This window comes from Cnephaeus nilssonii (genome assembly GCF_951640355.1).
Source record: "Cnephaeus nilssonii genome assembly, chromosome: 10".
Taxonomy (NCBI): domain Eukaryota; kingdom Metazoa; phylum Chordata; class Mammalia; order Chiroptera; family Vespertilionidae; genus Cnephaeus; species Cnephaeus nilssonii.
In genome coordinates, this window is record NC_137081.1 from 92,767,042 (window position 1) to 92,794,644 (window position 27,603).

Here is a 27,603-nt window from a genome sequence, read left to right on the forward strand (position 1 = left end):
GGGCAGGGGCGTGCTGACTACAAAGGGCACGTTGTGGAGTTACGGAGATGGCCTGGGTCTTCACGCAGGTGTTGGCTATGGGTACATATATTTGTCAAAATGCATAAAGCTGCATATTTAGACAGGTGCTTTACTCCGTGCCATGTCACACTACAATAACACGGGTTATTTAAAGCCATGTCCCGGTCCTGGCTGTCGGAGGGAGGGATATGGGTTGTGGTTGGGTGGAGCAGCGTCAGGGCTTCCGAGGAGCCTAGTGCTGGCTGCGAAAGGACCCCTGTGGTTAACTGGGCTCCGATTCACCCCACATCTGGCAGCCGTTGTGATGGAGGCCCCGCCCAGGCTGCACTCCAGGGACAAGCCAGACTGGACCCTTAGAAAGCAGTTCCGAGGACGGACAGAATCTGACCGGTAGGCCTTGGTCTTTCCTGTCCAATCGGCGCTGCTCAGCTATAGCCTATTGGCACCTTCACCATCCAATCAGAGCAGTTCCATTCCTACCAGTCCGCAGTGCTATTTGGATGAATCAAGCTGTGAAGACTTGGAGTCCTCATTTGCATAGAAGTGGACCCATCAGGGACAGGGACGGGCACTCTGTGCTGTCTAACCAGCTTCACCTGGGCCTCAGCGAGCACACTTCCAGTTCTGGCTGAACTGGCCCCCCGGGTGCTGGGGCTGGCGCACTGGAGCTAAACTGTGACCCTGCCCCCTTGGGCCCCTGGCCAGGCCACTCCCCCGAGCTGCCCACAGCCCTGCTGCTGAGCAGTGTGCTGTCCAGTTAAGCCATTTTCACTGGAGTCTCCAATCACCCCCACACCCCAAACTGGGGACCTCAGCACTGATCGGCCTCGGTGGCTTCCCATGGACACTAGCCAAGATCTGTCTTAGCTTGGGCAGTGATTTCAAAATTGCTCTTTAAGGGTTTATGAAGCTGCACATTTGTTTCCTTTAGTGTTGTGTGTCTGTGCTCTATGACAAAAATTACGAAAAAATGCCTTTCAAAGGTGTCCATTTCACCCTGGGGCTCAGCTGGGTCAGACAGCCTCTAAATAACTTTGAAACTCTAAGCTGTGTCTACATTTCTCTGACAAAGTAGCTGAAAATAAAATACCATTTTAAAAATGACCTTTTGAAATTTCTCGGTTTAAAAAAATACGATTTTCTAATCCAAGAAGAACGATTAACACTTTTTTTCCCAAGTTTATTTTTCTTTGATTTTCACTGTAAACAGATGCCAAATCCAAGTCTTATCTCAAAATACATTTCCAGTTCTTTCTAGTCACCAAATAAGCATATGAATGATAGTTTTCTGGACCAACAGCCCTTAATATCTGGACTTCTCAGCACTACCCTCCTGGTCCTAAGTCCCTGGAGAGCACGGCTAACAAAACCACCACTAAACGCTTATCTGGTGGCCACCATGAAGGACGCTGCAGATGTCCATGTTACTTCTGAAGATCAACAAAAGGTAAACAAATCTGCACAGAATACAAGTAGACTCAGAGCTGAAGGAAGAAATAGATGTAAAAAAGATACAACCCCCAAACGTGGAAGGTGCTTGCGAGGACATCCTGCAATGCTTAATGACACGTTATCACATTGGTGGTTTTCATAGCCATCCTCAAAAAGAAACACAGAAATGTTAGAAGATGCAACGAAAATGTTTCTATTAGAACCTGATGCCTTAGAACCCAGCTCAGCGGGTGTGGCAGTTTTGAAAGTTCAGTTTATATGAAAAAATTGGGGAACAACACAGACCTTGCTGCTGCTAAAAGTTAAACATTTTGCCCCGCCGGTGTGGCTCAGTGGTTGAGCATTGAGCTATGAACCAGGAGGTCATGGCTCAATTCTGTCAGGGCACATTCCCAGGGTTGTGGGCTCAATCCCCAATAGGGGGCGTGCAGGAGGCAGCTGGTCAATGATTCTCATTATTGATGTTTCAATCTCTCCCTCTCTGAAATCAATTAAAAAATATGTATAAAAACTTAAATATTTTATAATACTTTAAAAACTTGCTTAACAAACTTGAATATTGTTTAAATGATAATTTCTCTTCTTCAAAGGATATGCAGGCAAAATTATCTTTTGTAAAAAAATTTTCATTTATTTTAATGGAAACTTGCCTATTTTCATGTCTTGCTTATTTATTTTATATTTTTAAGACTATTTCTTCTGTGTATTTTGCATAATAATATGAAGTGTAGGGGTTTTAAGTCATACTATTAAAATCAGTTAAGAAAAAAAAAAGGTTGTATGCAAGTCGTAGCTGGTTTGGCTCAGCAGTTAAGAGCGACAGCCCTCAGATCAAAGGGTCATGGGTTCGATTCTTGGTCAAGGGCACTTAGGTCCGTTGCTGGCTTGATCCCTGGCCCAGGTCAGGGTGCATGTGGAAGGTAACCAATTGGTGTCTCTCATAGATGTTTCTCTCTCTCCCTTCCTCCTCCTTCCCTTCCACTTCCTCTGAAAGTCAGCAGGGAAACAGCCTCAGGTGAGGGGGGGAAGAAAGCCGCGTGCCCCACGGAGCAGACGGACCACCACCAACAGCAGAGCCTTTCCTTGGTGACGGGGACCCGCTGTGGGACAGCCAGAGGACGGAATGCTCGCTGATCCCACCTAATAAAGAGGGAACAGGCAAATCGGCTGTCACTCCGTCACCAAGATGGCGGCACCCAGAGCCACACGTTGGTGGCGCCCAGTCCCCTCAGCCCCGCTGGAGTCGTCCTTTTAGCCCTCGCTGCAGTGAGGAGCAAGCAGGCCCCGCAGAGAGCAGACACCAGGGCCCTGCTTGCCCCTGGCCACAGTGGCAAGTGGCAAGTACGCCCCTGCAGAGAGCAGATACCAGGGCCTGCGGCAGCGACGAGCAGGCAGGTCCGCATAGAGCAGAGAACCTAAGCCATCAATAGGACATCCCCTGAGGGTTCCCAGATTGGAGAGGGTGCAGGTCGGGCTGAGGGACCCACCCCAACGCCCCACCCCCCGTGCACGAATTTCGTGCACCGGGCCTCTAGTCAGCAATAAAAAGCAATAAACGTCACCTCAATAAACTTAACAAAAATAAAGCAATGAGCTCTTGAAACTAGCAACATGAATATAACTCAGTATAAATTTCCATTACCCTGTGTAAAAAAAGCCAGACTCCTTCCCATAAAAAGCAATATACTGATGATCCCATTCATACAGCCCAGAAACGCACCCTAGAGGCAGAAAGCACATTAGGTGAAATTGGGGAGGCAGGTAAGGGCGAGAGAGAAGTCACAGGTAAAGGAAACTTATGGGTCTCACAGATACGCTTACTATTTTGCTTTTGGTGCTTTCATGGGTGTGAACAAATGGCAAACCAAACTGTATCCTTTAGCATGTTGTTTATTGTATCCCGGCTAGTTTTCAGTGAAACGGCTTAATAATGCTGTGCATGTAGGCCAGGTGCGCCCCCGCTCTCCCACCTTCCGACTCTGCTCCCTCCAAAGGTGAAGGCGAACGGACAACTGGTTCTGCCCGCGCTGACAGGGCCTGCGCGGAGGCGTCCAGGGAGGAAGTCTTGTTTACATGAAGGTGTCGATCCTCGGGGAACAGGCTTGTGAAGCAGCATCCCTAATACCGCTGTCTGCCCTTCACTCCCAGCAGCCCCACCGGCCACGGGCAACGTGCACAGAGCCGACCAGGGTGCGCCCCGCAGGCACCCAGCCGGTGCCGTTTCCCACGTGGGCCCCGGGCCCCAGGCGCCCGGGGGAGCGGCCCTGCTCAAGGACATCTTCCCGAGGTCGTGCAGGCCTGCGTCCAATCCGGAAGCCAGAAGCCCCTCCTTCGGCCCGCCCCAGTTCCGGGCAGGGAGCACGGCCCCAGGCCTGGTCACATGGGCAGGCTCTCCAGTCTGTTGAGATCAGGGCCGAGAAGAGTGCCAGCCCCGCGGTGGCAACTGGGACTCCAGGTGCAGCCAGCAGGACCCCGGCCGGAGGGACAGAGCTGCCGGGGCCAGGGGGGCCGGGCTACCGCACCCGCCCAGCCAGCGGCCCGGGAGCAGGTAACTGTGCCGACCACTAGACCACACTCCTGGAGGCCCACCCACCACTGCAGCTCCAGCTCCGTGGTCCTAAAGCCGACCCTGTGCACCTGCACAGGATGCGACCTAGCCTTAGGCCCCAGCGCAGAAGAGCTGCCGGGACCTCCGTCGCCCAGTGCCAGCTGAGTGGAACCCGTTGTGTGCGAGACACGCCAGGGTCAGCATGCCAGTGGCGCTCAGCACAGCACGGACTCTAAAAGCACGCAGATGCTCGTGTACAAAACCTCGTGGAGTCCTTTATTGACCTTGGGAGATGTGTGGTACACACAGCTGACGGCGCCACACCGGCCGCAGCAGCACAGACAACCAAGAGCCACTTCAGAACGGGCCTCAGGGCCACTCCTGGTGCTGCCTGCTCTGAGCCTCCACAAAACCCCATGGACACACGCAGGACAGACAATAGAATAGCTTCACTTTGAAATGGTTCTTAAAAATGACAATAATTGATAGTTCACACCCCTTAGAGCGTGAGATGTGCCCTTCTCGGCGCCGTGGCGCAGCTGAGAGGCGGACAGAATCAGGACGGCGGGAGGGGGCTTCCGTGTGGGTGAGAACAGCGGTCCAGGGGCTGTTCCGGGGGCTGAGAACTCCCAGCCCATGAGCACGGCCGACAGGACCCATCAGGTAAACAGTTATAAGCCAGAAAGCTGACAATGCCGGCCGTCACCGTCCACTGGTTCCGGTGGGCAGCCCCTGGGCCCCGGCACCCCTGATGCCAGTGCACTGAGGTGGGACAGGCCCAGGACGAACGGAAGCCACGGGGCCAGCTCCGTGACCCTGACGCCAGGGCCCTCGGCCTTCACGTGGGCTTAAGGAGCGCTTCCTTTATTTCAATGTTCCACTTGGAGGGTAACACACCCTCCCGCCACCCTGCCATCATTCTTCATACATTCCGTTCCCAAAGTCCTGGCTCTTCTGGAGCTAGACCTTCTCCTTTCGCTTCAGCTTTGACACCTTCTTGACAGTCCCATTCTTGTTGAGAAGCTTCAGGACACGGTCCTTATGGTCCAGAACCTTGAGCATGGAGTCCCTGGCCTCGCTGATCTGGTCCATCACCAGCTTACACCTCTGCATGTTCCCCTGGAACAAAAGACAGGTCACTGTCAGCCAGCCATCTGAGGTGGCGCGGCTCTGAAAGGCGCCTCATCTCTGGACTGGGACACTTGGAGGCTTTCACACAGAAAACGTTTCAGTGCTTATTGGCAATGCAGGCCGGAGTGAATCAGCTCTGATAAACATGAGTGGGTGAAGGGGAGAAAGGAAGAACCACACAGCGGGGAGGGGGAAGGGGAGGGGAGGGGAGGAGGGCGTGGCCCACCTGGATGAGCTCGCTTATGCGGTGCAGGTCGTCGTCAGTCGCTGCCTTCTTCTTGGGGATGATCCCTTCCTGGAGGGTGGTGAGTCTCTCATAGACGTCGTGTTCTAGATTCGTCTGCAACACACAAGGCGGTGACAGTGGGCCCTCAGAAATGCTTTATTTGGCTCAACTTCAGGCCCATGAACCACCTCGCACCGCCTTTTAAACTAGCGTGAGAGCTGTTGGGGGTGAAACCCTTTCTCGCAATGACGAAAGTGATCAGGAACAACTTACAATACAACCTGCTGTAATTCAGAGTCCACATTCAAGGGTAACTTTTTATTGGTTAATCCTCACCCAGAGATATTTTCCCCATTGATTTTTTTAGAGAGTGTGGAAGGGAGGAGGAGAGACTGAGAGAGAGAAACATTGAGGTGAGAGAGACACATCGATTGGTTACCTCTGCACAGAAATAAAGCCTGCAACAGAGGTACGTGCCCTTGACCCCAATCAAACCCGGGACCCTTCAGTCCATAGGCTCACGTTCTATCCACTGAGCCAAACTGGCTAGGGTAAGGATAACTTAAAAAATATATTTTTATTGATTTCAGAGAAGGAAGAGGGAGAGAGAAACATCAATAAGAATCATTGATCTGCTGCCTCCTGCACGCCCCCCACTGGGGATCGAGCCCCGAACCCGGGCATGTGCCCTGACTGGGAATCAAACTGTGACCTCCTGGTTTGTAGGTCACGGCTCACTCGCTGAGCCACATGGGTCGGAGCGAGGGTAACTTTCAGTACTGCCCGGGGTAAGTGCGTCTGGAACAAGTCCATGCGGTGCACAGACACGTGCTTCTCTGTGAAGTACAGAATCAGCTCGCTCCCTGCCCCCCAACTTACACACGAAACCATGCTGTCGGGTCCCAGTTACCCCAGTGATGGAGAGACTCCTGAGCGGCAGCTTCCCTGCGCCCTTCCCTCGCTGGTGACGGGGAGACCTTGCCCAAGGGTTCTGGAAATGGCTGAAACCGCGACCCTCACCATACTGGACACATGGGGTCAAGAGCAGTTTACTAGTCAGCACACTCCCGGCCCCGGGGGGAGGACACCGCACCTCGCGGGCCCCAGGGCACACGCAGGGGCTGAGGAGGCAGGCTCTGTAGGGTCAGAGGGCGCGGGACCAGGGCTCCCAGGAGCAGCGAGCGGCCCAGCCTCCAGCAAACAGTGGGGACCAGGCCTGGTGCCGGCGAGAGCAGAGCGGGGAGGGCGCACAGTGGGCCGTCTGGGGCCTATTGCATGTCACGGCAACACACACACTGAGCTGAGCTGCGGGTCTCACACCAGAGGTGCGCCTAGGCTTTGGTTCTACGAACCAGAACTAAGATACATTCGATCACAATGACACCTATGAAGCAGACACAGGAATGAGCACCCCCAAAATCCTCTCAGAGCCATGGCGACTGGGGTGTTGGAATCGCTCAGGAAACCTCCCAGGGAACTCGCACCTGCAGCCCGCCCGCCGCGGCAGGCCCAGCCCCACCTACCAGCTGTAGCAACTGGGCAGCACAGAGGTGGACTTTCCAGCCTTGGGCCCGGCAGGACACCCCCTTCTGGCTGGCGATTTCCTGCAGCATGGCTTTCTTCTCCTCTGGAACCGGGAAAACAAAGAAAGCACACTTCAGTTTTCAGGAAGCTAAAATCCTTAGTGCTAAAGTTGCTCAAGTGCTACTATTTTATCAAGAATTTCCTTGAGGGGGGGTTAGAGATCACCCAAAGGACTTGTATGCATGCAATTAGCATGACCAAAGGACACAGACACTGGGTGGTGGGGGCTTGCCCTTGGGGGTGGGAGTGGCTGGGGGGGTCAATGGGGGAGAAAAAGGGACCTAAGTAAAACTTTAGACAATAAAAAACAAAAGGAGCCCTGACCGGTTTGGCTCAGTGGATAGAGCGTCGGCCTGTGGACTGAAGGGTCCCAGGTTCGATTCCGGTCAAGGGCATGTACCTTGGTTGCGGGCACATCCCCAGTAGGGGGTGTGCAAGAGGCAGCTGGTCAATGTTTCTCTCTCATCGATGTTTCTAACTCTCTATCCCTCTCCCTTCCTCTCTGTAAAAAAATCAATAAAATATATTTTAAAAAAACACACAAAAGGATTTCTTTACATAAATGTCTTTAAATAAGTCCTTTGCATTTAAGCTATTAGGCATAGAGGTCACAACATGAATAGAGGCTCTTTGTCCATCACTAAGAATGCTTGAAAGACAGGCTCTGCTGATCTAGTGAGTTCCAAAGATGCAAGTTATAATTCTACTTTCTTAACCTTTTGCACTCGGATGTCGAGTGCAAATTACTCTTTGAATGTATCAATAATTTGAAATATAAAAAAATCCAAATAAATAAGTTTGTATGAAAAGAAACTCCAGTTTTTTATTCTACTGCCGCACTTTGTAAAATCTGGGGTATTTAAAAAATTAAATCCTGAGTAGAATAAAGGAATCGAGAAAAAAGCAAGCGAGTGCACAGGGTTAAAAGAGGGAACTGGTCCTCAGTGGGCAGAAGCCTTGCTTGGGCGTGACGCTCGCAAGCAGGTGGGAGCTGGGCAAGACGTCCTCAGAGGCGCCACAGTGCCACCAGGTCTCGGGGAAATCACGGAATCAAATCTGTGTGACACTCCGTTTGGGTAGAAAAGTCCAGGAATCAGAATTGTGAAGTACGACAAAAAGTATTTTTTAAAAATTTAAGAATTCTTAAAATTACCCACCCACTATGTATTGGTCAAAACCCAATGAACGCACACCGCCAGCACCGAGCCCCGATGCCCACGGGGAGCTGTGGTAACTAGTGTGCCCGTGGCGGGCTGTGTGGGGGGCAGGGGGGCATGGGAAATCTCTGCACTTCCTGTTTAATTTTGTTGTGAACCCAAAACTGCTCTAAGAAGTTCGTCAATTAAAAAAACCCAAACCCTGTGTAGCAGGCAAACATTCGCACGAATGATTAAACGATGTTTAAACTTTCTGAGCTAACTGGAGATCCACAGGCAGTGGTGCGGAGTAACAGAGACGCGTGTGATCTCCCCGGTTTCCCCAAAGCTTCCGAGTGACTCCAAGCACACGGTGCCGCAGTGCTGCGACCACAGCCAACGCTGACACAGACCGGCCAACAGGCACCAGCGCTCCATGTGCTCACGGGTTTCACTGAAAGCTTTTAAAAACACGTTTAGTTTGAAATAAAGATTCACAGGAAATTGCAAAGATAGTAGAGATATTTGATAAGGGACTTTTACCTAGAACACATGAAGAATGACAACTCAGCAGTAAAATGACAAACCAATTAAAAAGGGCAAAACATCCAAAAGGACATCTCTCCAGAAGAACGCCGACGGTCACTAGGGAAACGGCAGTCGGAACCACACGGAGGGGCCTGGCCGGGCGCAGCCGGCCGCAAGGTGGTCCCGCACAGCAGAAGGCTGGAGTCCAATCCCCGGCCAGGGCACACGTGGGAGGCAACCGATCGACGCTTCTCACATCATGCTTCTCTCTCTAAGCAATAAAAATATATCCTCGGGCGAGGACTGAAACACACACAAAACCAAACCAAGAAGCCCACTGCCCGCCCAGCAGCGTGCTGCAATGAAGAAGCCGGTCAGTTCTGAGGCTGTGGAGGAATCAGAACCCTCACACACCGCGGATGGAAACAAAGTGTACTCACTTGGAAAACAGCCCAGCATCTATTAGAATGTTAAATACAGTTACTAAACCCCCCAGAAACTCTGTTCCTGATTACATATCCAAGTGAAAGGAGACGGTACCCACAAATCGGACGAATGTTCATAGCAGCATTTTCATAACCAACATTGGAGAAAGCCAAATGCCCATCAAGTGATGATGGCTAAAACATGGTACATAAACTAGAATAAGGAATGAAGTACTGATACACGCTACATGGATGACGGAAGACGGCATATGGTATGATTCCATGCATCTGACATGTGCAGCGCTGGGAATCCTACAGAGACGGAAAGGAGATCAGAGGTGGCCGTGGCGGAGGGCGGGGAGTGAGATGGCAGGACGGGGGATGGCGAGCGAAGGGGCATGCGTCTCTTATTGGCGCAAAGAAAATGTTTAAAAACTAACTGTAGTGAGGGAGGCACAACGTTGTGAATATATGAAAAATCACTAAATTGTCCATTTTAATATGTGAATTCTCTCAGCAACGCTACTAAAAATAGTAAAGAGGTCAAGTTCACCGCACTGGTTGCATCTGACATCACGAGAGACCAGGATCAAACCCAGGGAAGCGCCGGGGACGGAAAGGGCGCGCCTGCCGCTTCAGGGCCAGGCCGGCGACTCCCGTGCCCCGCCCAGACTCCAAGCGGCAGAGCCCCCTCCTGCCGCACCGCGAGGGTCACCCCGCCCCACTGACTGCGAACACGGTCTGCACGCCTGTCATCTGAGAACGTGACACAGACAGGAGTCCCTTTAAAATCGGCACGCCGGGTCTTCCCTTCGCTCCTGCCTGATCCGCCACAGCTTGTGTGGCCACTGCCACGACGCGGTCCGCCTGGTCTCCAGTTGTTGTTCAAACAGCTGCTATGAACATCTGGGCACAGACTTTTGGGTGGACATAGGTTTTCATTCTTCTGGGGCAAATGCTCAGAAGTGGAGCTGCTGGGTCAGGAAGTGTGTCTTTTCTGTTTAAGAAATTATTTCCAGAGCAGCTCAGCATGTATGAGGGTCTCTAACCTGCTCCCTAGGGAGACAGGCGGACATTCTAAACCACCACCGAGCGCTCTGCAGAGGTCCTGAGGGCAAGCAGCAGTGCACAGCCTCTGTTCCGGCCGCTGTGGCAGGCGGAGCAGGTCTGCAGCCTCTGAATGCCCCCCTGCCCTCGCCCCCCCCCGGGCAGGGCGCCAGCGCCCCCTCCGCCCGCCACCTGCTGCGGGTTAAGTCAGGCCAACACCGGGGCCGAGGACCTCCAGCCGCTCGGGCCTTCCCCGCACCGAGCACCCCCAGAGAGCAGGGTGCCCCCAGCCCTCAGGAGAGTCTCCGGAGCAGGGAGCTGCTCCTCTCTTCCCGAAGGGACTGACTGCTTCTGTAGAGGGAGAAGCGCAGACATGAAGGCGCCCCAGAGGGGTGGGTGCAGGGCAGGGGGAGCCTGGAGGCCTGGGGACGCATGCGGGCCACACTGACCTCCGACAGGTCCCCACGGGCAGCTGCAGCTCCCTGGGCCCCCTGAGGGGAAGTGACCTGTCCCCGGACACGTCCCGGCACGTCCTGTGCTCCCGCCGAGGCGGCCGACCACGTGCTGGGGAAATCCGAGCCCCCGAACCCGAGCCCAGGAAGCTCACGGGGCTCCGCCCACAGGCCCGCTGCAGGGGAAACGCCAAAGCAAAGGTGAGAAGATCTTCCAAGCAGAGGAAAAGCTCAACCCGCAGGTCACAGCCGCCGGCGCCCCCGGCGCCCGCGCTCAGCCGTGCTGAGGGTGCGGTGACACCGCCATGGACATTTCTCGAACGGCGAGTGAGGCTGACCGTTAAAAGAGCTTACTGTTCTCCGTCCCAGGACCTCCTCAGGGACCACCCCCCTCACTCCGGCTCCCGAGGACGGGGCTGCGGAGCCGGCCAGGCCCCCGGTGCCTTCCCGCCAGCGCCTGGCTCCCCGTGAGCCCCTCAGCCTACAGAGCCCATGCTGTTCCCGTGCCTCACTCGTGTGGCCGCGGCCCCGGCCCCCTCACTGACGGCTGTTCGGCAGGTTCCTTCTCTGTGAGCCACCCCCCCCCCCCCTGCATAGCACCCCGTGGAGGTCTGTGACCTTACCCCCCCCCCCCCCCCCCCCCCCGCACAGCACCCTGGGGAAGTCCGCACAGCCAACACTTAAGGAGCTTCAGCACCTCCTGTGCTGGACCCTCTTTGGGGAAATGTATCTTCATGCTCGAGTCCTTTACAAATTACGAGCTTTGCTAACATTCCCTCCCAGCTCACAGCTTGTCTTTTCATCTTCCTGATGGGCCTTCACAGGTAACAAGTCTTATGAAGCTCAATCTCTTCAGTTTTCTTAATACACTAGAGGCCTGGGGCACAAAACTCGTGCACAGGTAGGGTCCTTAGGCCTGGCCAGCGATCAGGGCCGATCTGTGGGACGACCGGTGGGGTGATGGGGGGGAGGAGCTACTGCTGGCACCCACCTTGGCTGGCGGCCTGGCACTGCCGCTCACCGGCCCGCCCCGCCCCCCACCACCACCGCGGGTTGGGGCCTGCGGGCAGCTCCTGTGTTGAGTGTCTGGCCCCTGGTGGTCAGTGCGCATCAAAGTGACCAGTCGTTCCGCCCATTTTTATCACGTAGGATGGTGTTGTTTTCCAACAGCGGCCGAAGGTAGCATACCCAATGCTCACAGGGATGTGCGTCAGTCCGAAGAAGAGTTCACCAGGCTCTAGGTGCAGAAGAATGTCTACCAGGTATTCTTCTAAAAGTCTTACATTTCACAGTTAAGTCCATTTTGAATAAATTCTTGTAATAAATTAGGTTGAGGTTGTTTTTTTTTTTTAACTCATGAATGTCTAGCACTGTCTGTTAAAAAGACTTTACTTCCTCCATTGAATTGGTTTTGCACTTCAGTCAAGAAAAAAAATCAGCTGAGCATCTCTGTATGGATGTATTTCTGCGTTTTCTGTAACATTACATCATCTATATGTCTATCCCTTCGCAAATACCACTGCTGTAATTACTATAGCTAAGTTATAGGCTTTTCTTGTTTTTCCCAAGATTATTTTAGCTATTTTAGCTCCTATGCCGTTCAATGTAAAGTTTAAAATATGCTTTATTATGTCTGCAAAAGCCTTTGTGTGACTTTGATAGGAACGGCATTAACCCTATTGGCCAATCTAGGGGGAACGGACATCTTTACAGAGCTTCCGAACCCAGGAGCATCGCACGTCTCCTCAAAATCCTCGTAAGTTCATTACAAGTGTCTAAGGTTTCCGTGTGTTGGCACTGGACCCTGTGACTTTGCTGAACGCCCTTACTAGGCCAGGAGTTTTTTCAAAGAATCCTTTGAGATTTTCTATGTAGATGATGTCATCTGCAAATAGGGTTCATTTTCTTTCTCTCGAACCTGTACAGCTGTTTATCTTTTTCTTGCCTTAAAGTGTGGCTAGAACTTCCCGTTCTCCGGAGTAAGGGTGGGGCAGAACAGCCTTGTCATTGTGCTAACCTCAGGTAAGGCGAACGGTTACGTCGGTAATTCGGTATGGCCCACAAATGTTGTAAATATCCAAACTGCCCTTGGCAGGAAAAGCTCCCCACCCGCTGAAAACATTTTATCAAGTTGAGGGAAGTCTTTCTCTTTTTCGATTTTTGAGTTTTTATAAGAAGTGTTGAATTTTGTCAAATAATTTTCAGCATCAATGAATATAATCACGTAATTTTTCTTTTTTAGCTTTTGTTGTGGGATGAATTGTGTTCCCCGGAAAGACAAGTTAAAGTCCTCACCCCTGGTACCTAAACGTGATGGTCTTGGCAGATGGAATGCAGTCACACCGAGCTCAGATGGACCCTCGCTCCAATGACGAACGTCTCCTGAGGAGGAGTCATTCTCACAGGGAAGAACACTGTGGGTCCGGAGGAGTCATTCTCACAGGGAAGAACACTGTGGGTCCGGAGGAGTCAGACTCACAGGGAAGAACACTGTGGGTCCGGAGGAGTCAGACTCACAGGGAAGAACACTGTGGGTCCGGAGGAGTCATTCTCACAGGGAAGAACACTGTGGGTCCGGAGGAGTCAGACTCACAGGGAAGAACACTGTGGATCCGGAGGAGTCATTCTCACAGGGAAGAACACTGTGGGTCCGGAGGAGTCATTCTCACAGGGAAGAACACTGTGGGTCCGGAGGAGTCATTCTCACAGGGAAGAACACTGTGGGTCCGGAGGAGTCATTCTCACAGGGAAGAACACTGTGGGTCCGGAGGAGTCATTCTCACAGGGAAGAACACTGTGGGTCCGGAGGAGTCAGACTCACAGGGAAGAACACTGTGGATCCGGAGGAGTCAGACTCACAGGGAAGAACACTGTGGGTCCGGAGGAGTCAGACTCACAGGGAAGAACACTGTGGGTCCGGAGGAGTCAGACTCACAGGGAAGAACACTGTGGGTCCGGAGGAGTCAGACTCACAGGGAAGAACACTGTGGGTCCGGAGGAGTCATTCTCACAGGGAAGAACACTGTGGGTCCGGAGGAGTCAGACTCACAGGGAAGAACACTGTGGGTCCGGAGGAGTCATTCTCACAGGGAAGAACACTGTGGGTCCGGAGGAGTCAGACTCACAGGGAAGAACACTGTGGGTCCGGAGGAGTCAGACTCACAGGGAAGAACACTGTGGGTCCGGAGGAGTCATTCTCACAGGGAAGAACACTGTGGGTCCGGAGGAGTCATTCTCACAGGGAAGAACACTGTGGGTCCGGAGGAGGCAGACTCACAGGGAAGAACACTGTGGGTCCGGAGGAGGCAGACTCACAGGGAAGAACACTGTGGGTCCGGAGGCAGACGGGAGGGAAGCAGCTGCACGCCCAGTGCTGTCCAGCGCCAGGAGCTGGCCAGGCAAGGAGCGCGGTGGCCCGCAGCCTTCCGAGGCTGGTCCTCTGAGGCCTTCATTTCCGATTTCTGGCCTCCACAACTATGAGATAAATGTCTTATTTTAAGCTCTCTAGTTTGTGGTACTTTATGATTTTCAAATATTAAACCAGCTTTGCATAGCAGTAACAAATCTCATTGATAAAGCTGTAAAATTCTATTTATATATTGCTGGATTGTAATTTACTAACAGTTTAAGTTTTTTTGCTTCTATATTCATGAGAATTATCAATATGTAGTTTTCCGTATTTATACCTTTTTTGGTTTTTCTCTTAAGGGAAATACTGACTTCATAAAATGAATTTGAAACTGTTCCATCCTGTATTTTAGAAGAGACTGTAAAAAATTATGTTGACTGTTCACACTTAAACATTTGGTAGAGTTTCCCAGTAAAAGTATAGCTGAGCCACCCTAGCTGGTTTGGCTCAGTGGATAGAGCATCGGCCTGCAGACAGAAGGGTCCCAAGTTTGATTCCGGTCAAGGGTACATGCTCGGGTTGTGGGCTCGGTCCCCAGTTGGGGGCATGCAGGAGGCAGCCAAACGATGATTCTCTCTCATCATTGGTATTTCTATCCTTCTATCCCTCTCCCTTCCTCTCTGAAATCAATAAAAAATATATCATAAAACAAAAGTAGCTGGGCCTAGGGATTTCTATTTGGAAGATTTTGAATTATGGATTTAAATTATTTAATGGCTATAGGACTATTAAGATTTGTCTATGGTGGAGTTTTGGTAATTCCTGGTTTTGAAGTTATCGGTCCATTTTATCTAAGACACTAGAGGCCTGGTGCACGAATTTGTGCACCAGTGGAGTCCCTCAGCCTGGCCTGTGAGATCCCGAATTGTGAGAGGGTGTGCAGGCCAGGCCAAGGGACCCCACCGATGCACGATCGGGGCTGGGGAGGGATGCGGGAGGTTGGCCAGCCAGGGAAGGACCACGGGAGGGCTTGTTTGGCCCATCTCGCTCAGTCCCAATTGGCCGGACCCCAGCAGCAAGCTAACCTACCAGTCGGAGTGCCTATCCCCTGGTGGTCAGTGTACGTCATAGCAACTGGTCAACCAGTAGGCTGTCTGACCTCAAGTGGTCAGTGCACATCATAGCAAGTTGTGGAGCAGCCTTAGTATATTACGTTTTGATTGGTTGAACAGACGACTGGATACTTAGCATATTAGGCTTTTTAATATAGAATTGACTTTAAAAACATAAAGGCATTCATAGTATTTTCTTACTTGAGGCTGGGTGCATGAAATTTGTACACTGGGGGGTGGGAGAGGGAGGGTGTCCCTCAGTCCAGATTGTGAGAGGGTTCAGGCCAGGCTGAGGGACCCCACTGGTGCACGATTGGGGCTGGGGAGGGACACAGGAGGTTGGCCAGCCGAGGAGGGACCGTGGGAGGGCTCCAGGGTGTGTCCGGACCATCTTGCTCAGTCCTGATTGGCTGTACCCCAGCAGCAAGCTAACCTACCAGTCTGAGCATCTACCCCCTGGTGGTCAGTACACATCATAGCAAGCGGTTGAGCTGACTTAGCATATCATTAGCATATTACACTTTGATTGGTTGAATGGCTGCCTGAACACTTAGCATATTAGGCTTTTATTATATAGGATGCTTTCAATGGCTGCACAATATGTAGTAACTAGAGGCCCAGTGCACGAAATTCGTGCACGGCAGGGGGTTGTCCCTCAGCCCAGCCTGTACCCTCTCCAATATGGGACCCCTCAAGGGATGTCCGACTGCCCGTTTAGGCCCGATCCCACATATTTGTCTATTATTAGGTAGGTTATCCTGTTCCACTGGGATCGGGCCTAAACGGGCAGTCGGACATCCCTCTCACAATCCAGGACTGCTGGCTCCCAACTGCTTGCCTGCCTGCCTGCCTGTGTGCCTGATTGCCCCTAACCGCTTCTGCCTGCCAGCCTGATCACCCCCTAACCACTCTGCTGCCAGACTGTTTGCCCCCAACTTCCCTCCTCTGCTAGCCTGGTCACCCCTAACTGTCCTCTCCTGCAGGGTTGATCACCTCTAACTGCCCTCCCTTGCAGGCCGGGTGCCTCCCAACTGCCCTCTCCTGCTGGCCATCTTGTGGTGGCCATCTTGTGTCCACATGGGGCAGCTATATTGTGTGTTGCAGTGATGATCAATCTGCATATTACTCTTTTATTAGGTAGGATAGAGGCCTGGTACAGGGGTAGGGGCCAGCTGGTTTGCCTTGAAGGGTGTCCCGGATCAGGTGGGGGTTCCCTTGGGGCGTGGGGCGGCCTGAGCGAGGGGCCTGTGGTGGTTTGCAGGCTGGCCACGCCCCCTGGCAACCCAAGCGGAGGCCCTGGTATCTGGAATTTATTTTTCTTCTACAATTGAAACTTTGTAGCCTGGAGTGGAGCCAAGCCTGGGGCTCCCTCCGAGGCCGGCAGCCATTTCTGTTGGGGTTATAATTGAAACTTTGTTGCCTTAAGGAGGCGGGCCCTGCCAGGGTGTGCGGAAAGCTTTGTTTCCCCTGTTGCCGGCGGCAACCCTGGCCTGCTCTCTCAAGCTCCATTCTGCCGCCATTTGTTTGAATTTGTTTACTTTCTATAATTGAAACTTTGTAGCTTGAGTGGAGGCTTAGGCCTGGCAAGGGCAGGTGGAAAGCTTGGCTTCCTCTGTTACCTAGGAAACCTTGCTCTCTGTGGATGTAGCCATCTTGGATGGGTTAATTTGCATGCTCGCTCTGATTGGATGGTGGGCATGGCTTGTGGGCGTGGCTTGTGGGTGTGTCGGAGGTATGGTCAATTTGCATATTTGTCTATTATTAGGTAGGTTATCCTGTTCCACTTCTGATAATCCCAATTTGCCTCTTTTCTTTGATCTTTTTCAGTTTTGCTTAGAGATTTGATTTTATTGATATTTTTTCAAAGAACCAGTTTTTGTTTTATTGATTTTATTTAACTTCCACTTTAAACATTTTTTAAAATTGATTTTAGAGAGACGAATAGAAAGGGAGAAAAACATTGATGAGAAAGAAACATTAATCAGTTGCCTCCTGCATGTCCCCTAGTGAGGACTGAGCCTGAACCCGGGTATGTGCCATGAATGGAACCGGTGACCTTTTGGTGTATGGGACAACACTCAACCGAGCCACACCGGCCAGGGCTTAATTTCCTCTTTTCAATTTCACTGATTTCTGCTGTCTTTACTATTTTCTTCCTTCTGTTTGCTTGGAGTTTATGTTGCTCTTTGTTGTTTTTGTTGTAGGAACTTTGAGAAGTTTCCTCTTGTCTAATGTAGCATTTAGTCTGTAAATTTCCCTGTTGGCACTGCTTTAGTTGCCTCCCAGATATTTTGGTTACCCTTCATTTTAGTTTCGTTCACTTTATATATTTTAAAAAATGTCGAGACTTCCTCTTTGACCCATTACTTAGAAGTGTGTTGTTTTTAATTTCCATGGTTTGGAGGTTTTTGGGTTATCTCTGTTTTTGGTTTCCAATGTGATTCCATTATAGGAAATGAAGATAATTTGTATAATTTCAATTCCTTTAAATCTGTGGAGGGCCGAAACCGGTTTGGCTCAGTGGATAGAGCGTTGGCCTGCGGACTGAAGGGTCCCGGGTTCGATTCTGGTCAAGGGCATGTACTTTGGTTGTGGGCGCATCTCCGGTGGGGGGTGTGGAGGAGGCAGCTGATCGATGTTTCTCTCTCTTTGACGTTTCTGGCTCTCTATCTCTCTCCCTTCCTCTCTGTAAAAAATCGATAAAATATATTTTAAAAAATAATAATAAAAAAAATATATCTGGGAGGTTTGCTTTCTGGTCCAGGACACTGTCTGTCTTTACATGCTCGATGTGCGCTTGAGAGAATATGTACTCACAACTGTGTATGGATGTTTCTTAGATGCTGGTATATGGTGCTCAGCTCTACTAGCACATCCTTGCTGACTGCCAAGCACTCCTACCAGTCGCTGAGACCGAGGCGCTGAGCTCTCCCGTCACCGCACATCTGCCAACCTCTCCTCCAGCTCCAGCGCTTTGCTTCAATTATTCTGAGGCTCTTGGTTTTTGTTGCCTCTACATTTTTAATAGCACACAATGCCCTTCTTTGCTTCCAGTAATTTTCTTTCCTCTGGTCTACTTTTATTTGATATTAATATAGCTCCTCTTGCTTTTAAAAATTTTTCCATTGCATATATTTTTTCCATCTGTCAATCTACCTATGTCAATGTACGTATTTGAAGTGAGTTTCTTATAGACAGAATATAGGTGGATCTTTTCCCCATCCATTCTATCCTATGTGTTTTAATTGGCATATTCAGATTATTCACATTGAAGGTAATTGTTGATATGTAAGGTTAAGTCTGCCACATTATTATTGATTTCCTGTGCTGCTTCTATTTTCTTAATCCTCACCCAAGCGTATTTTTTCCACCGTTTTTTTTTAGAGAGTGGAGGGGAGGGAGGAAAAAGAGAGCGAGAGAAACACTGATGTGAGAGAGAAACAGCGATTGGTTGCCTCCTGCATAAACTTGCAATGGAGGTATGTGCATTGACTGGGAGTCGAACCTGTGACCTTTTGGTCCTTGGGCTGACACTCTAACCAGTTAGCCAAAATGGCCAGGGAATTTCTTGGGTTTCTTGATCCTGCTTTTCTTTTCTTTCCTTCCTGTGAATTACCTGACCAATTTTTAACATTCCATCCTGATTTATCTTTAAGACTATAATTTTAAAACTTAGGCAGAGCAGTTCAACTAAAGTTTAATAGTCAAGAGACTTCGCGCAAAGGTGATGAATATGGACATGTTCAAACAGAAGATGTACAGTTATGGTGAGTCCCAACAAGCAATAAGAATCTTTTAGTATAGCTTAAAATGTTACTAGGGAACACTTTAAATCAGTGATGGCGAACCTATGACACGCGCGTGTCAGTTAGCCATTTCTGATGACACGTGGCCGCTAAGGCGGCTGCATGCTGAGGATGAAACATTTGCTGCTCCTGACGATGAAACATTTGCGAAATAATTTTTTTCCTTAAAGTGACACACTACCCGAGTTATGCTCAGTTTTCTGGCGAAGTTTGACACACCAAGCTCCAAAGGTTGCCCATCACTGCTTTAAATGTTAACTTCTAGGCTGTGGAATTTTGGCATGAGGAGAGGTCAGTGGCCCATACCCTGTTTCCATCGTCGGCCAACACTCTCTGCCTCTGGAAATCTTACCTGCTCTTCACGCCTCAGGGACTACTCGTGAGGAAGAAAAGCGGGAGCGCGTTGCCACTTCTGTACTTCCATTCAGAGCAAGCATGTCAAACTCACGGCCCGCGGGCTGGATGCAGTCCCTAACGAATATTTTTGCAGTCCAGCCAATATAACGGTATGTAAGAAACATTTTAATTAAAAATTTCATAACTTAATTTTTACAATATCCTGTTGTACATAATTATTAATAACGAACTACAATGTTCGCTAATGACTGATCACTATAAATCGTGTTGCATTCATTTCCCTTCTGCGCCTTCTGCGCAGGCGCACCATTTCTCCCCACTAATACCAGCAGCGAATATTTTAGCAGCCGATGGTGACGTCATTAATCTTGTACTGACTTATTTGGTGTGTGCAACAGGAAATATTTCGCTTTTGGAGAACAAGAAAAACAGGTTTATTTGCGTTACACTTATTAATTTGTGAAGTTATTCAGTGTCTGGTAAGTTAATGTTCAAGAAAAAATATTAATTTTTATTAAAATGTTCAGTTATTTTATGTTAATGATGACTCATTTATTTCAGCCCTTTGTATTTAGCATTTCTCTATCGAAATAGACCTACATTTCTTTGAAAATTGAAGCTTTTGTTTTTTTGTGGTCCACATACACTTCAACCTTGCTTATTTGGCTCGTGTTAGCCCTTGAGTTTGACATGCTTGCTTCAGAGACCGAACTGCTTGCTAACCCTGAGGCCGCAGGAAACCCTCAGTGCCGGGTCCCAGTAGACTTATATGAGGCCTCGGGAAACATGACCGACCCTCCGCTACCTTACACTTCTCTGTGCAAGGACTGTACCTGAGATTAAGGACACTTACAGTCTACCAGCACCAATATTTACAAAGTGCTACCAGCCATTTTTATTACATGCTGGTTTATCAGAATGTTCTTCTTAAGTTCAACAACAAGAAGAGTTAATGTTGACCACTGCAAGAGTTCCACGTTAGATAAAGGCGGTCCTTTGGAGCTTATAAAACGCCCTGGAGCTTATGATGCACGTGCACCTGAGCATCCGCGGAACTCCAATGGACCCTGCCAAACACCCAGCACAGCTCCTCCCACACTCTATGGGGCGGAGGAGTCATCTGCCGCCACTTGAGGAGCTGGGAACACATGACATTTACTAAGAACAACGCTGTCACTTATTTATTAGACTGAGTTTCCAATAAAGTAGACATAGCTTTCTCAGGCAAAGAGTAATTTTCCAAATTTTATACCCAAATGTACATTTTATCTAAGTTAAACATTAAAGTTTTCAGATTTTATACAAAAACTTAAGGTTTTTTAGAAACTGAAAACTTGTGAACCTATCTGTTCTACTGTGATTGTAATACAGGCAAGTAAAAGACCAATTTCATGCATTAACAATGAAGTTTCTGGGGAAAGCTAACCTTTAACCCGGACGTCACTGTATCGCTGAAAGTGGTGGTAAGCAGCTTTCCAGGGGTTCCGATAGTGACGAAGCAAAGTAATGGGAGGTCTTGGACGCACAGGGACATACCTCACTCCTTCTTCATCTGTTTAAAGGGAACAAAAAGAAGATGCTAAGTAGCTTATTACATACTAGAGGCCTGGTGCACGAAATTCATGCACTCGGTGGTGGTGGGGGGTCCCCTCAGCCCAGCCTGTGACCTCTCGCAGTCCGAGAGCCCTTGGGGATGCCCAACTGCCGGCGTAGGCCCACTCCCTGCACCCGCAGCTGTGCTTGCCAGCCGTGAGCCTGGCTTCTGGCTGAGCAGTGTTCCCCCTGTGAGAGTGCACTGACCACCAGGGGGCAGATACTCAACACAGGAGCTGCCCCCTGGTGGTCAGTGCGCATCAGAGTGTCTGGTCGTTCTGCTGTTCGGTCCATTTGCATATTAGCCTTTTATTCAATAGGATTCACCACAATCCCCAAGGTACAATTTCAATAAGTGAGCCATGGTGGAATCTGACTACGCAAACAGCTTTAGGGTGGATCCTGACGGAAGTGGGAAAGCTTCACACGACAATACAGAGTCCAAAAGGCCATTACCAATGTACTCCTTGGGAGGAGACTTGCGCTTCTCCGCCTTCACCAAGAGACTCTTGGCCGTGGACTTCTCGTCGTCAGTGCTGTTGGTCTCCATCATGTCCCCCTCTTCTGTGGAAATCACATGCTGTTGCTTCCGAGGTTTTTTCCGTGGGGAGGCACCAGGCGGCAGGTCACTTGTAGGCATGGACAGGTTGTTGGCCAGCAACGCAAGAGATGGTGACATAGTGCTGGCAGCCAGTGGAGGCACGGCTGCGTGGGAGAAAGCGCACACGTGTGTGAGAACCCAAACGGAACGGAGCCGTCCCCTGCTGCCCATCAATGAAAGCAAGCAGAAAGAGAGACCCGCGTGGAGCTTTCCTCTGTGCCCGGTGCCGGGCAAGCACCAGCCGTGCAGCGGCGGCCAGGCGTTTCCTGACACCTAACACCCAGCACCTCTGTCCTTGCAGGAGGCCCAACTTCTTGTGGGGCGCAGGAGTGACGGCCAGCCTCGAGCAGCTCTCCTGAATCAAAAGCACCGGTTCCAGCCCCCGGGATGGCAGGGCCAACCCTGAGGACTTTATGGGGCCCACACACCACCTCTGAGCGTCTGCCTCCGGGCTTCTTGTCCAAGGGGAACAAGAAACCACATGGTCAAGCCACTATTTCAAGCTTTTGAGCATGAATTCTTAGAAGTTAACCTGCTTAGTCATATACTCTTAAGATACTCTGAATTAGTAGGCATGTTTTATGACTCCCAATGTAAAGATGAGAAAACAAGGCACAGGCCACGGCAAGCGCAGGACGGCGCGGAGGCGGGCTGAGCCCCCGCTCTGGCACCCACGGCACCCAGCCTCCGATCAAGCAGCCTCCACAGGGAGGGGAGCACTCGCCGGGGCGGGCGTGAATCATACACCTGGGGCCTTACAAATCCTGACAAAGTTCGCCTCCACCTACCATGTCCCTACGCCCTGCCCCCACCCTGCCCCGGCGCCCAGGCCCACAGGCACACCTTGAAGCTCTCCTGTGTCTCCAGCCAAAACCGGCTGTTTTCCAGGTCACTCCTCTTAGCAACCAGTCTCCCACAGCCCGTCCCCACTAGGAGCTATCAGCCACTAATCCTACCTTCTTTTTTTGCTGTTGCTTATCCCTCTCCTATGACTGGATTTAATTCTCCATCCATTTTATCTGCTTCATTCTTTCACTGGGCCTTCTCTTGCTTCCCTGTCCTTTCTCCAAGCAGCCCGCACCTGTGCCGCTGAATGGCACATGCTCGCCGTCTCCTGGCTTGCTTGCTAGCCTCCACGCCTTTCCTGCTGCGGGGCAATCCCAGGGCAGAGGCTAAATCCTCTCTCCACACGGCCATGTCACCCTTCTCCCTCCTCACACTTCCAGCACCTCTTCCCCCAGCCCTGCTCTTAGCTGATCACCTTGCTTTCAATTTTACTGCAAATAAATAAATGAACACAATAAAAGGAACGACCAGGAAATGCCCATAAACCCCCACCACGTATACCTGCTTACTTGCACTGGGACCACGCATCTCCTTGTCTGTGTGTGTCCCGCCCTGACACTGTTCCAGGAATCCTCCTCTCTCTCCTGTACCATCAGTTCTTTCCTCGGACAGGGTCACTCCCACATGGAATTGGAATGCCCACATTAAAAATAACTCCTCTTGCCAAAACCGGTTTGGCTCAGTGGATAGAGCGTCGGCCTGCGGACTCAAGGGTCCCGGGTTCGATTCCGGTCAAGGGCATGTACCTTGGTTGCGGGCACATCCCCAGTAGGGGGTGTGCAGGGGGCAGCTGATTGATGTTTCTCTCTCATCTATGTTTCTAACTCTCTATCCCTCTCTGTAAAAAATCAATAAAATATATTAAAAAAAAAAAACAACTCCTCTTGGCATCCCTTCCCTCCAGCTACTGCCCTTCCCTTTCTCTCCCTTTTACACAGCCCTCAAGGACTGTTCCCGCTCACTGGTCCAATGCTCCTCTCCAGCTTGCTCCTGAACCCACGCCAATCATCCTCGACTAATGTCATCACGAGAACAGCTCTTCTCAGCATCGCCGCAGCCCCCAGCTGCTAAAGCCAATGGTCGCAGTTCAGTCCTTGTTTTTGAAAATTTTGTTTTATTAATTTTTTTCCAATTAGTTTATTTTCAGAATTATTTTGTATTAGTTTCAGGTGGACAGCACAGTGGTTAGACAGTCAAACACTTGACAAAGTGCTCCCACTGGTATTCCCACCTGGCACCGCACTCAGACCCGCAGTGTTACCGACGGCTCCTCGCTGGCCTCGGTGTCCCGTGGCGGTTCTGGAACTGCCCCTCTATACTTCTCAGTCCCTCCAATCCCCTTCCCTCTGGCAACCCATGCCTGTTTCTGTTTCGCTCGTTTATTTTGTTCTTTAGTTTCCACGTATAAGTGAAATCATATGGCATTTGTCTATCTCAGACGGACTGATTATATTAGCATAATACCCTCTAGGTCCATTCATGAGTCCTTAACTGAGCTTTCAACAGCACATGACCCAGCTGATGACTCCCTGTCCCTGAAACATGTCTGCCCTGCTCCCAGGACATCACACACTCCAAGTGTATTCTCTCCACTCTGGCCCCTTCACTCCGTCTCCTGTTGCTCAGCCTCTTCTCCCTCCTCACAAAGCGCAGTGGGCTCGCGAAGCTCAGTCCACAGCGGCCTCTGTTTTATCTGCGCTCCTTCCTCAAGGGATCTTATCCAGACTCACGGCTTTCCACACGTTTTATACACAAGGACAGCTCACCCTCCGTGCCTGCAGTTCACGTCCTACTCCAAAAGCCAGGCTCGCAGAGACCTCACACTCACCAAGGCAAACCTCAGGCCCTCCTACAGAATGCGGTCCTCCTGCACCCTCCCCCTCCCAGCTGTCGCAGCTCTGCGCTCCCCGTGGCTGAGACCTGACCTGGATGCTGTTCTCCCGCACTCAACAGCCAATCTTGAAAGAAACCCTCAGCTCTGCTTTAAAAATATACCTAATCCACGCATTTCCTAGCACTCCTGTTGCTACTGCCTTGGTTGAGGCCTTCACTGTTCCCTGCAATTTATGCAATAACCTCTGAACAGAGCTCCTAGATTCCATCCTTGCTCCCCGTCTTTTCTGTACCCAGCAGCCAGCGTGGTCTGAACGAAATGCAGGGGACTGCAGTCTCTCTTCTGCTCTGAACCCTCTAGCACAGTGGTTCTCAACCTTCCTAATGCCGGGACCCTTTAATGCAGGTCCTCATGCTGTGGTGACCCCCAACCATAAAGTTATGTTTGTTGCTACTTCATAACTGTAATTTTGCTACGGTTATGAATCGTAACGTAAATATCTGTGTTTTCCGATGGTCTTAGGCGACCCTGCTAGCGGTTCTCGAGACCCACGCTCTGAGGTCTCCACCCAAGGTCTTGCTTTAAGTCTTTTAAATATCACAGCTCCAGCCCTAACTTTCTCAGGAGGCCTTGCTTTAAGTCTTTTAAATATCACAGCTCCAGCCCTAACTTTCCCTATTATTTTGTCCCTGCCTTTTTTTTAACTGTTTGTCACATTTGGTAGATGACAAGAGTTGTGCTTTTTCCACTGGGGCTTTGTCTGTTTTTATAAATTTCTTAACACTGAATGTTACTTTTGCAGTTATGAAAAACAAGATCCACAAAAAATTATTAAAAAACAAAATCAAACAGAAAGAAAACTTCCAGTCATCTGTCCTTACAGAGAGTTTACAGTTGAGAAGAGGAAAAAGGGGTAATAAATAGTTTTAAGATTTTACTAAACACATAAAGTTTATCAAGAGCGTATTTTCAATAACATAAATCTTATTTTATTTTGTAACAAAAATAGGCAGGAGATAAATTGTAAATAGCAGGACTTAGCGACGACCGATCCTCTTATATGGCGATGTTTTCTTCTTTGGGGCAGTATTTTATTAATGAATACAAAAAGCTATCGTGAAGGAGATGTAAATATCTTTGGGGAAATATTAATCTTTTTCATAATTTTGGTTAAGAAATAAAATAAATTATAAAACTAGCAAAATGGTTTAGTTTTCAAAAGGAGCTCCCATTTATTAACAAGTAATAAAGTGCAAAGTCAAGATGAGGATGGAGGGTCGGCACTCCTGGCTGAGAGGGCACAAGCGCGGGCGCTGAGGGGAGGAGAGGGGAGCGGCAGCGGCCACACCGCCTCCCGGAATGAACTCACCAGAAACGGGCCTCATGATATCCACGGGCTCCACTTCCTCCTTCACTTTGATCTCAGGCCCCGGAGGGCCCAGGCCCGAGGAGGGATTGCCACCTGCGGCCGCTGCGGGCAAGGGCGCAGCTGCGATGGCGGTGACGGGCGGAGTGATGGGCACGGCCCCGGGGATGGTGGAGAGGGCCGCCGCAGGCTGTGACGGGGGACTCGCCGCGATCAGGGCGGGAATGGCTGGTGGAGGCTGCTGCGCAGTGGGAGGGACTGCAATGGTGGGCTGGTCGTTATTTGGATTGGACGCAGTTTCCATGGACACAGTGGCTGGAGTGGCCATTGATACGTGGGTTTCTGACTTAGGTTTGGCACTGAAACACAAACGCAGAGATAATGTAGCAAACAACAGAAAACTTCCTTAACCTGCAACGTCTTAGAGGATGGGCACTGATCGAATTCTTTCTGTAAAACCCAGCGAAACTAAAATATTTCTTGATTCTAAAAGTTGAACTTTAAGTTTGAAAGGGAATTGCGGTTTTAAAAATACCTCTCCTTGCGCCACCCAACATGTTTTTATAAGCAGCAACAAATTAATTTAGAAAACCAAGTCGATAGTAAAGAAATCAAAGTTACGTCATCAAAAACAACCAATTTTCATTATGTTGTGCATTTTCCTCCCAGAATTCCTTAATGCATATGCGTTTTAGGAGGTCTTTTAATTGATTACAACTGTATTCATACTTCATATGTAGTTTCTCTTATAAAAGAGGAAACTCATGCACATGGCAAAGATAGAAAATAATACAAATTAAAAGTAATTTCCCTCCACTTCACACACGCAGACCTCTACCCAGAGGCACCAGTACAGTGGAACCTCAGTTCTCGAACTTAATTTGCTACGGAAGGCTGTTGGAGAACCAATTTGTTTGAAAAACGAATCCTTTTTTCCCCTTAGAAATAATTTAAATTGAATTAATGCGTTCCAGACCCCCCAAATGAATGTTTTAACTTTTCTTATGTACAGTACATGTCCAATGTACTGTTTCATCTATAAGCAAACACTTCTTTTCTTAAATTTATCAACACACCCCCTACCAGCCTTAACCAAAGTTTTTATGTCACTGCCTCAGAAACCTGTCACCGGCTGACTGCTTTCCACTTATCCAATCGACAGCAGCTCCCTACCTCCTACGTGCCTGTGGTGGTTGTTTTGTGAGCATGTCACACGCTTAGCAACACTGGCACTCGGGCGGCCTCTTTATTCTTTAAAATTGTGCTGATCATAGATTTATCTGCAACAGCAGCTTTCTCTCCTTTGTTTGCTGCCTGAGAGATGCTTTTTGTCATACTGAAGTATCAGCATAAAAGGGTTGTCAGGTCCAGAACTGAAGTTTTGGTAGACAACCAAGACATTTTTTCTGTGCACAACATGATGGAGAACCGAATTGTTCAAGGTGGGAAACATTCGAGAAATGAGGCTTGGCTGTATATTTTACCAGAGATACTTCAGACATCTAAAGCAGCTACAAATACAGTGTTTAAAAATGTACATCCTGTTTTTTCAGTTTTTTAAAATACATTTTTACTGATTTCAGAGAGGAAGGGAGAGGGAGAAACAAAGAGAAACATCAATGTGAGAGGGAAACATTGATCGGCTGCCTACTGCAAGTAATCTACTGGGGATTTGAGCCCACAACCTGGGCCTGTGTCCTGACCCAGAATTGAACCAGGGACCTTTCAGTGCACGCGACACTGCCCAGCCCACTGCGACACACCAGCCAGAGCCTGTTTTCTCAGGTTTATAAGAACAACTCATAAATGTCATTACAACTTCTTAAACATTACTTTTAAGTGAAATATTTCATTTAATAGCTGCAAAGATTTACCTACTTATATTACTACTAGAGGCCCGGTGCATGGATTCGTGCACTGGTGGGGTCCCTCAGCCTGGCCTGCAACCTCTCCCAATCTGGGACCCTTTGGGGGATTGCTGGATTGCCGGTTTCGCCTGATCCCTGCAGGCCAGCCGGCAGTCTGACATCACCCGAGGATGTAGTAGTGCGTGAAGCAGCAGGCGGCTGGGGAGGAGCCCTGAGCCCAGGCTGGGCGCCACACTGCTCCCGCTCATCCCGCCCCACTGTGTCTGCTGCCCCCGCCACTCAACAGTGCTGCCTCGGGGGCAGGAGAGGCTTGCACCACCC

The 27,603-nt window shown here is 50.0% G+C and overlaps 1 protein-coding gene across 3 annotated transcripts in view; it reads right to left on the bottom strand.

Annotated features, from left to right (window-relative positions):
• Positions 1-3,016: 3,016 nt before the first annotated feature.
• The window catches only part of SAP130 (Sin3A associated protein 130), a 111,180-nt gene continuing 86,593 nt past the window's right edge, over positions 3,017-27,603 (bottom strand). For all 3 annotated transcript variants that reach the window (XM_079782624.1, XM_079782622.1, XM_079782623.1), the window contains exons 16-21: positions 25,418-25,773; positions 21,224-21,472; positions 20,601-20,726; positions 6,902-7,005; positions 5,379-5,492; positions 3,017-5,140 (exon numbers count right to left, since the gene is read on the bottom strand). In XM_079782624.1, the coding sequence (XP_079638750.1) occupies positions 4,982-5,140; positions 5,379-5,492; positions 6,902-7,005; positions 20,601-20,726; positions 21,224-21,472; positions 25,418-25,773 (1,108 nt within the window). In that variant the 3' untranslated portion in view covers positions 3,017-4,981. The remainder of the gene's footprint in view (positions 5,141-5,378; positions 5,493-6,901; positions 7,006-20,600; positions 20,727-21,223; positions 21,473-25,417; positions 25,774-27,603) is intronic.